The sequence below is a fragment of the Puntigrus tetrazona genome, chromosome 15, assembly GCF_018831695.1.
Source record: "Puntigrus tetrazona isolate hp1 chromosome 15, ASM1883169v1, whole genome shotgun sequence".
In the NCBI taxonomy this organism is placed as follows: domain Eukaryota; kingdom Metazoa; phylum Chordata; class Actinopteri; order Cypriniformes; family Cyprinidae; genus Puntigrus; species Puntigrus tetrazona.
The window spans coordinates 4,676,191-4,686,204 of NC_056713.1; the positions used below are offsets into that span (position 1 = coordinate 4,676,191).

At 36.5% G+C, this 10,014-nt stretch overlaps 2 protein-coding genes across 2 annotated transcripts; both read left to right on the top strand.

Annotated features, from left to right (window-relative positions):
* The first annotated feature begins 38 nt into the window (after positions 1-38).
* On the top strand, positions 39-3,523 carry chchd2 (coiled-coil-helix-coiled-coil-helix domain containing 2). Its single transcript, XM_043259540.1, has 4 exons — positions 39-213; positions 1,404-1,665; positions 1,864-2,044; positions 3,200-3,523. Exons 1-4 carry the CDS (start codon positions 167-169, stop codon positions 3,208-3,210), a joined length of 501 nt encoding a protein of 166 aa, XP_043115475.1. The 5' UTR covers positions 39-166; the 3' UTR covers positions 3,211-3,523.
* Positions 3,524-3,833: 310 nt separating this feature from the next.
* On the top strand, positions 3,834-9,279 carry phkg1a (phosphorylase kinase, gamma 1a (muscle)). Its single transcript, XM_043259539.1, has 10 exons — positions 3,834-4,009; positions 5,098-5,208; positions 5,397-5,575; positions 5,667-5,721; positions 5,807-5,872; positions 6,029-6,192; positions 7,268-7,358; positions 7,588-7,741; positions 7,834-7,959; positions 8,684-9,279. The coding sequence occupies exons 2-10, from the start codon at positions 5,126-5,128 to the stop codon at positions 8,948-8,950; spliced, it is 1,185 nt and encodes a 394-aa protein (XP_043115474.1). The 5' UTR covers positions 3,834-4,009; positions 5,098-5,125; the 3' UTR covers positions 8,951-9,279.
* Positions 9,280-10,014: the final 735 nt, after the last annotated feature.

Here is a 10,014-nt window from a genome sequence, read left to right on the forward strand (position 1 = left end):
GAAGTACAGTATGCGCATGACCGGAAGTGAAATTTTATGATGTAATACGCTAGAAAAGTCCCCGTATTGTAAGTACAGTGCGAAGGTCAGTAGCGCACTGACCAGAGTATATTAGAATTAAAACAACAGAACTTTCTGTTTCTGGAATTATTCATAAAAAAGAAACATGCCAAGAGGAAGCCGAAGCCGAACTTCGAGGATGAGTCCTCCAAGGTTAGTTGAGAGAGTAGCACGAGCTAACGTTACGTGTGTCAGTGCAATGCTAGTGAAGGTACTCCACCAACCGTTTAAATCAGGAACAAACTTCTTTACCATCACTGAGAGCTTTAAGCTTCAGAAGACAAAGTGGCTTAATGTCTCGTTAGCATATTAGTTATTAGCAATAGAGATGGGGATTGTAGAGAGCATACATTTATAACATGAGTGTACGTGAACGAGCCGGCTTCTGATGACTACAGTTTGGGAAATAAATGGTGTTGACCAGCACAGAGAGCCATTCATTTTTTTCAGAATTAAATAAATAAATATTACCATTAGAAAATACATTAAAATTAAATATTCTTTAAAATAGTATAATTTTTGTAGTTTTTGATGCATTCTGAATTTTTTTTTTAAATACCATAGATATTTGACAGAAAGTAAGACACCTGTAGGACAAGACTGTGTGTGTGTTTGTGTGTGTTTGTGTGTGTGTGTGTGTGTGAGAGAGAGAGAATTTCCCATTCATTTTCAGTTAAAAAAAGTGATCATAATAATTACATATCTTCAGAAAGAAGGAATCAATCCCAGTTTTTTATGTGAATGTAGATGTATAATTATGACAAGTTACAAAGTCTTATTCCGCTGAGATGAAGGGAAGCTTTTTTTTTATTAAGTAAAAGTCACATTGACCCCAAATGACTTATGAGGCTTAACCAGGTTTTGGTGTAAAACTGATGCATGCTTGCAAGTGAAAGCTTAAAATCTATGGTACAAATGCTTATAAAATGTTATGTCATGAAAATGCAGTGATTTTGTAAGATTATTTTTCTTTTAATTTATAGAATTTAAACTTTCTTCCAGGTTTTAAAGTAGAGAAAATATAAGTAGAAAATCTGTGCAAAAATTCTAAATGCTTAGAAAATCATGCCGTTAAGTTTTGATAAATTTATGGAAATTGACTAAATATCTTCATAGAGCATGATCTTTATTAATAAATATAAGCACAAATAAATTTACAATAAATTAAAAAAAATATATATACTGTACTCTTATGACTTGTGTATCAGTCACTGTGTGGCAACCACATTTAGAAACATATAGGAACAATAGTCATAAAAAAAAAAAAAAAAAAAAATACTGATGATAACCCAGTGTGTGATGCCTGTACGGAGATATCCTGCTGACAGTGTGTTTCACTTTAGCTACTCCTCTCCATCACCTCCACCGATGGCTAGAGCAGCTCCTCCTCGCTCATATGCTCCAGCCCCCGCTCCTCCTCCTCCGTCGGCGGTGGCGGCTCCTGCTGCTGCTCCCCGTCAGCCGGGGATGTTCGCTCAGATGGCGACCACCGCGGCGGGTGTAGCGGTCGGCTCTGCCGTCGGACACACGATAGGGCACGCCATGACCGGCGGCTTCGGCGGAGGTGGACAATCAGAGGCCGCCAGGCCCGACGTCACCTATCAGGTAAACGCAAGGATTTAGGCACTGCTTCGTATGTCATTACTCGATTCCTTCTGCTGTCTTCTATGGAGATATTGTACCGCTAACTGTACTGAAAAGCAATTATGTTAATATCATTTCTATTGGCTTGCAAAGGGTTCAAACACTGCTTTCAAATAGCGACGTAATCCTGAAGCTGCTTTATCCCAAACGATTCCACAGGAGCCCTACCAGGCTCAGCCCATGTACCAGCAGCAGCAGCAGCCGTCCATGTACCAGCAGCCGGAGCAGAGTCCCTGTGCGTACGAGCTGAGGCAGTTCATTGAATGCGCTCAGACACAGAGCGACCTCAAACTCTGCGAGGGCTTCAGCGAAGTGCTCAAGCAATGCAAGTTCTCCAACGGTACGTACACAGATGTCGGCAGTGGCACCGGTTTACAAATGTGCATAATTAAACTTTTTGTTTTTGGAGTGCAATGTGCAAATTTCACTCCATCATTTTTGTGCCTGTTTATCTAATGTAAACTAGTTTTCAGTCACTAATATGTCGGTAACTGAAATATTTGCAATACAATAATTTACAAACTTTTTTTTAACCTTGGTCAGAGGAAAGTGTTAAAGGAACACTCCACTATTTTTGAAAATAGGCTCATGTTCCAACTCCCCTAGAGTTTTACCGTTTTCAGTCGATTCAGCCGGTGTCGATAGCATTTTTAGCTGTAGCTTAGCATAGATCATTGAATCTGATTAGACCATTAGCATCTCACTCAAAAATGACCAATGCAGCTAAACGTGCTACCACCAGACATAGAGATTGGCTTAATGGATTCAAAAACAGTAAAACTCAACTGTTTAACTCTAGAGCGGTTGCAAAATTTAAAAAAAAGTAAAAAAAAAATTGCCCTTTTAAATGGTTCATTTAAAGAATAGCTACCAAAAACTGAATTGCTGTGCTTTTAACAGTAATCATCAGTGTTGCCTAACTATATAATGCATTGCTTATGTTAATAGCTAATAAATTTGTTAATAACATGAATCGTAGCATGAATTCTCTTTGTTACAGCAGTATATTTAAAAAGTTTAACTGGTTAACTGTTGGACAATAGCTTAACACATGGTTAATACCGAAACCTTTTAAACTAAAGGTAGTTCAAAAGGAAATTTCACCCAGAAATCATTATTTAATTACCCTCAGCTAGTGAAGCTTCATATTTTCATTAAACAAACCTAAATTAAACCAGCTAATCGTATAAAACATGCATGAATGTGTGGATTTGTTTCAAGATCTCAGTGAACTTTCTAAAGCTTCAAAAAGTGGTAGTTGTGTAAACTCTCAATGGAGAGACGGAAATGTTCTTAGGGTGAGTAAATGATGACATTATTGTAATTTTCTGTTATATGAACTGTATATATAACAGTATATATGGAGTATGCAACACAATTTTGTAGATTATGTAGTGGACCGTATGTAGTTTGTATGTAGTTTTCCATTATCATAGTTTTTCAATGGATATGTATTGTATTTTTCCAAAATATATATTTTTTCTCCCGCCTACAGGACTGTCATGAGGTTTGGATTGGAGACAGGACCACAACTATTCCATAGGCATTCACTGGCTGCTTGCTTTTGGAAAATTATTCATATTAAAAATGCCTCTTAATCCTATATTAGAGCCTTTGTGGAAAAAAATAAAAAGAATAAATTGTGTGTAACATATGTGATGCATGGTATTTATGCATCTGGTGTAGATAAGCGCAGCTTTGATTTGTGTAGAGATCACAATGTGTATTTCTGCAGGAGAATTTGTGATATTATTAAAATGTTTAATTCAAATGGTGTGGTCTTGAATGGTGAATAATAAAAGGATCAGAAACACTCAAATGCTCTCTGCTCTCATTTTTTACCCACAATGTCTATTCAAATAAAGCATAACCATTGCAGACTTTTTTTAAAATCTAGCAATTTATGCTTTTATTAGAAGACTCAGCTTCTCAACTTATGTGATACATTTAGTAGATTTAAAATCGTCTTCCATATATGATAGCATGCTACATTCGAATAAAATAATTTGTGTATGGATAATTTTGTAAGAATGTAATTAATTTATACATACAAGTGAGAACTCATTAGACTGCATAACCGTAATACGATACGTGACTGTGCCTGTCTTTATTACGCCTATTTTTTATTTTTGGCTCTTGACATTCACAGTTGCCCTTTGGGCGCCGTGTTGTTGCAGGCGACAGAGCCGTCGTATCTCTCCCGGTATATGAACGTAAGAAGGCAGAGATATGGACTGAGATCTGACCGCGCGAATCGACGGAGAGCAACGCTGTTCAACGCAACCACTGATAGCGTTTCTAACAGGTATGTCGGACTCGGTAGCTGCAAATTCGTGTTCGTAATCCCTTCGTGTGAGCAGATTTCCGTCGCCGTCCATGATGCTGCTGTCAGGTTGATGGGAGCCGCTTCTGCTGTATAAACATCGCGGGGACGCTCAACCAGAGGGCATATCAGGATATTTAGACAACGCAGAACGCTACAAATAAAAAAAATGGCTACAAAAACATTACACATGCTTGTGTTTCTGACTCGTGCTAAATGAAGGCGGAAAATAATATATCCGTACACTACTCTATGTAGCTATAACATAGTATTTCCGTGATACTCTAGTCTGAGGTAATTTACCATGGCATACAATCAAAGCCAAGATGTATTCAGACACCGTCAACATTTCGCAAATTTCCGAAGTTTATTCGCTATTAATTGATAATAAATTATGACAAGGACTGTGTCAGAACAAAATCATCTTGATAATTTTAGATAACTTTGATAGAAAGGTAAGTAATATGAATTAGCTTGAATAGCTGTTAGCCGTTACATGTAAGTAAGCTGTACAACCAACTGCCATGCGATGCTTAATAGTATGAATAATTTGGTCCATAATTTTAATAATTTTTACTGGTAGTCCACTGTATGACGAGCTTTTGGGTATAACATGTTAGTTTATTTTGTAAAAAAAAAAACAAATCAACAATTATATCTGGTGTCTGAATAATAATTTTTTGATTTGATTGTATGTCAGAAATGGATTTGCATGGTATTATTATGGTATTACTATGGAAAACAAATCATACAATGTACCATGGCAGTATCATGTAAATACCAATGTACTTGAATATGGTAATTAGTGCCCTTTTATATATCAAAGTACCCTGGTATTGTTTTCTTCTTCTTATTATTATTATTATATTGTTGAAGCTTTATTATTTGTCATTGCTTTTTGTTGTTGTATTTGTTGTTTGTATTATTAATGATGGTTGTGTTAATTGATAATTTAACAACCAATTCCTATATGTTATTAGATTGTGATTATTCGGTTATTTTATAATCAACTTCTAAACATTTATTCTGTGTGTAACAAAGTGAGGGTAACAAGTGTATGTCTGAACTAGCTGACGGGTTTCGGTTGGGTCTATAATAATGACCAAAGAAGATGAAATTCCTGACTGGGCGGGAGCACAGGACTTCTATGAGAAGTATGATCCAAAGGAGATCCTTGGAAGGTATTGTCATAACCCCAATTTATGTAATATTTAATTTTTGATAGTGTTTTTCTAATTATTTCCAAAATTGTTAATTGAGTCGGTGAGTGTTACATGCAATACGAGTTAATTGCAAGACGTTACATGCTTTGCAGCTTTCTTCAGAAGACTAATAATGTGATATTGAGAGCAGTATTTCTGTTTTGCAGAGGGGTGAGCAGTGTGGTTCGACGCTGCGTTCATAAACGCACCGCTCAGGATTACGCAGTCAAGGTCATAGACATCACGCCGTCAGATAAGATGAGCCCTGAGGAGATCGAGGAGATCAGAAATGCCACGATAAAAGAGATAGACATCCTCAAGAAAGTGTGTGGGCAAGAAAATATCAGTAAGTATCCGCAACGTTGCAGTGACGGTATCTTTTTGAGAAAGTATTTATTTCTCAAATGATTTGAACCCATTGTTTCTTGCCTCTCCAGTTCAACTAAAGGATTCCTTTGAAACTAAAGCGTTCTTTTTCTTAGTGTTTGACTTGTAAGTGGAGTTCATTGATACCATATGAACTAAGAACATTTAACGTTTGGTCATTTGTTAAATGCAATAAATACTGTTCTCACAGGATGAAGAAAGGGGAGCTTTTTGATTACCTAACCGAGAAGGTTACACTAAGTGAGAAGGAGACAAGGTTAGTATATTGATTTCTCAGAACTTTTCCTAGGCGGGTCGGAATGAGCTCCTGCACAGCAACGTCTCGATTTTAGGATGAAATACGACCGTAATCTCAGTGTACGTTACATTTTGCGTATATATGTATTTGCAGCACCATGTTTTCATTTTGCAGGAAGATTATGCGCTCGCTGTTAGAGGTGGTTCAGTTCCTTCACTCTCAAAACATTGTGCACAGAGATCTAAAGCCAGAAAACATTCTTCTGGACGACAATATGAACATCAAACTCACCGATTTTGGCTTTGCTGTGCAGATTGCACCAGGACAAAAACTTAATGGTAAGCAACTTGATGTTTTTTCTTAAGGTGTGTGTTGTGATTTTATGTTTAGATAAGATAAAAAAGGAAAAAAAAAATTTAAGTGCTTTTTTTTTGTGCATGTATATGTAATTGTAAAATACATAGATGTGAACTTTTGCATTTTGGTCCGTGAGCTGATTCAAATCCTAATCATGTCAGGGAATGTTTTGCATCCAATGTGCACCCCTTCTAGAAATCAGCCCCTGCATTTTATTTGTCTTCATTGGATTCTGGGTTTCCTGTCCTTATGTAACATGTTAATATGTTACATGGAACTGGAGGAGATACTTGCTTTTCTGTGTGCCCTCTGACCTTTAACCGGGAACAGAGTAGCTGCCGCTGTTCCAAGAAAGACTTTACATAAATGTCAATTACATAAATGTGTCTTTTTATACATAACTGATGAGGGAGATTTACTACACTTCACAGTGAGACTCTAAAAGGTTGAATTTAATTAATAATAATAAAAAGATTGCACCTTAAAAAATATAATTATATTTTAATATTTAATATATAAGATATTCTTACTTCTTATCACAATCTTAAATTTATGATTTTATATTAATGCTTTTATACTGAATAAATAATTATACAATATATTATTTGTTTTAATATATTATAATTCTAAAATAATAATATCTATCATATAAACACCTTATCATATTTATTGCAATAAATTCTAAGATATGATAATATAATATTTATTATTTATTATAACAATGTTTATAAAATAATGTTCACACACACACACACACACACACACACATATATATATATATATATATATATATATATATATATATATATATATATATATATATATATAAACGTATTTATACACCACTATTTTACTACCTACACTTTTTCAGACAAAATGTGTCTGGACAGAATGTTTTTCATTGATATATTAAAGTAATGCAATAAAATATTAATTGATTAATTGTAAAACAAGAACAGGAAAAAAAGTAATTTATATTATAACAAATATATAACGTTGTGCAAGCATCACATCCTTTGATAAGCATCTTCCTTTGATTTTATGTGTCACACACAGAGGTATGTGGAACGCCAGGCTATCTAGCTCCAGAGATTATCGAATGCTCCATGGATCCTCACCACCAAGGTTACGGGACCGCCGTTGATCTGTGAGTACACTCTCACAAAACCTGTCACAATGCATCATCTGAAAGTTGAATAAATCAGCTCTCCATTGATGTATGGTTTGTTTGACATCTGAAAAAAAGTTGCCCAAAAGAAGTTTCTAGCTATGCAAATAAGTATTGATATATTTACTTGGTCTTGGCGACCAAAGACAAACTTATGAAACCAATTTCTCTGGATGGAGAAGTGTCACCGTTTCTTGTGTTTTTTCAGCTGGAGCGCGGGGGTGATCATGTACACCCTTCTTGCAGGCTCTCCTCCTTTCTGGCACAGGAAGCAGATGCTTATGCTGCGCATGATCCTGTCGGGAAGCTACCAGTTCACCTCTCCGGAGTGGGATGACCGTTCAGACACTGTCAAAGACCTGGTGCGTCTGAAGCAGATCTAGGAATAGCAACTTCTTTAGTTCTCACCAGTCAGTGAATACAAGCCTAAATGCAAGTGTGTAAACTTTCTCAGATCACCAGGTTGTTGGTGGTGAATCCCGAGGCACGTTACACTGCCAGAGATGCCTTAAACCACCCTTTCTTCCAGCAATATGTGATCGCAGAGGTGCGACATTTTAGCCCGTACAGGAAGTTTAAGGTGAGTTCTGTATAATCAAGAGTAATATGTAGTTATTGAATTACTAGCAATGAACAAATCAAAGGAAATTTTTGAATGAATCGGCTGAGCCAGTGATTCAAAGCAAGTTACTTGGATTGTTCCTGAATGAATTGACTCATGATTGAATGATTCTCTTATTGTGTCAATCTAAGTGTAGTTGTGTTTTTTAAAGTGTCCCTATTATAGGTAATGAAATGTTCATATTATGGGCAGATTGACGATCAAAAAACACTTATTTGTAATAAAGCGATTCACTCAAAGATTCACTTTTCCAAACCCCTGATGCTAATCTGCGCCGATGGGTCCCGTTTTGACTTCATCGATGCCTGATAAAACAGCGTTCTGCGAGCGCAGTGCTGCCACCTGCTATTGCAACCGCTCCAAAAGCGGGACCTAGCGGCAAAGAACGGCTTGGGCTTCCTTTCAAATCAGCTCGTTTCAATGATTTAGAGTCGATTGCTTCGATATCTTCACACCGCACTTTCAGATTTTAAAACTTTGCAGGACATTTTCCATCAATCAGAGCTGCGCTGAACACACATTTCATAATAGGAGAACTTTAAAAGTAAGCTTTTGTAGTTACTCCCTCAACAGTAGATGCTTACTCTGACTTCATTTGGTTGGCAACAGTCTGTCTGTTCAAATGATTCGATTTGCAGCTTTATCACGTTTAAGAATTTGACAGAAAACCCTTGTGTTTCAGGTAATCTGCATGACAGTTCTGGCGACGATGCGCATTTACTGCAATTATCGACGTGCCAAGCCAGTTACCAAAGAAGTGATCAAGAGCGACCCCTATGCGGTAAAGCCTATCCGCAAGCTCATCGATGCCTGTGCTTTCAAGATTTATGGACACTGGGTAAAGAAGGGCCAGACGCAGAACAGAGCCGCCCTGTTTGAGAATAGTCCAAAAGCTATCTTGCTTTCTCTAGCAGCAGAAACAGACGATTCATCTTTCAGAATGATGTGATATATGCAACGCACACTACTGAAAACTGCACAGGATGGTGGTCATGAAATCAATACCTCATGCTGCGTGATATCGTGAGAAGTTTCGATACGAGAGTAAATGTACACTTTTGTGAAACTGTACTGTACCTGGATACCTGAAGTTGTTAATGCAGCTCATATTTATTTATTCTAATGTGTGATAAATTAATTGAAATGATATATATAAAAAAATGTGTATGCAAACTGGTTTTTTGATGTTGTGTAAAATTATCCAGATCTGTCAAATAATGTTGATAAAAATACTTTCTTTATCAATGGCCAGTCAAATATAAAAAATATAATGAAGTAGAATGTTGTTTTTATTCCTTTTAGTCCAACGATTCATTTAAAAGAATGGATCGTTTAAAATTATTATTCAAAAGAACAATTCCAATTCGGCCCAAATGAGTCATCAGATCAAACTATGACTTGGTATTAAATATGGATTGAGTGGGTTTCTGAATCAACTGATTTATTAAAAAGAATCGATCTGTTCTTCATTCATGCTGGATTTATACAGGTGTATTTATTCAGACACTGCCAAAGGGTTATGCAGGGTGTCTGGTGTTCAAATATGTACAGAGTTACTTCTCGAGGGCGCATCGAACCTCCCAGCGAACAATTCTTGGTTCCCAGAACGTTCTTAGCTGTTTTTGGCTGGAAGTAGCAGATTTCAGCTGGTCTCCTAGCCTGGCTAGGCTGGTTTTAGCTGGTCGTTCCAGCTGGGAAGTGGCCAAAACCCCTCTAAAACCAGCCTAATGACCTGACCTGCTGACCGGCAGTGTTTTTGAAGGAATCAAACGATTGATCGGAACGAATCGATGAATGACCGAATAACTCCCTTATTGCCTCCACCTACTGGCACTGTTAGTTTTTTTTATTTACACAATTTATTATAATTTTTTTTTAGATATACTTGATATACTTGCACTTTTATATGTTAAATTAAAATATTCATCTTAAATTGATGTGCACGTTGAATAAATCTTATTACTTATTACTGTGCCTATTACATTATGCTGTAGATTTTTCAGACCTACGGGT

Excerpts from the sequence above, each read along its gene's own strand:
- chchd2 (XM_043259540.1), top strand. The coding sequence starts at position 167 with ATGCCAAGAGGAAGCCGAAGCCGAACTTCGAGGATGAGTCCTCCAAG. Across the intron at positions 214-1,403 it reads TCGAGGATGAGTCCTCCAAG|CTACTCCTCTCCATCACCTC; the intron begins GTTAGTTGAGAG and ends GTTTCACTTTAG. Across the intron at positions 1,666-1,863 it reads GGCCCGACGTCACCTATCAG|GAGCCCTACCAGGCTCAGCC; the intron begins GTAAACGCAAGG and ends ACGATTCCACAG.
- phkg1a (XM_043259539.1), top strand. The coding sequence starts at position 5,126 with ATGACCAAAGAAGATGAAATTCCTGACTGGGCGGGAGCACAGGACTTC. Across the intron at positions 5,576-5,666 it reads GTGTGGGCAAGAAAATATCA|TTCAACTAAAGGATTCCTTT; the intron begins GTAAGTATCCGC and ends TTGCCTCTCCAG. Across the intron at positions 5,873-6,028 it reads CTAAGTGAGAAGGAGACAAG|GAAGATTATGCGCTCGCTGT; the intron begins GTTAGTATATTG and ends TTCATTTTGCAG.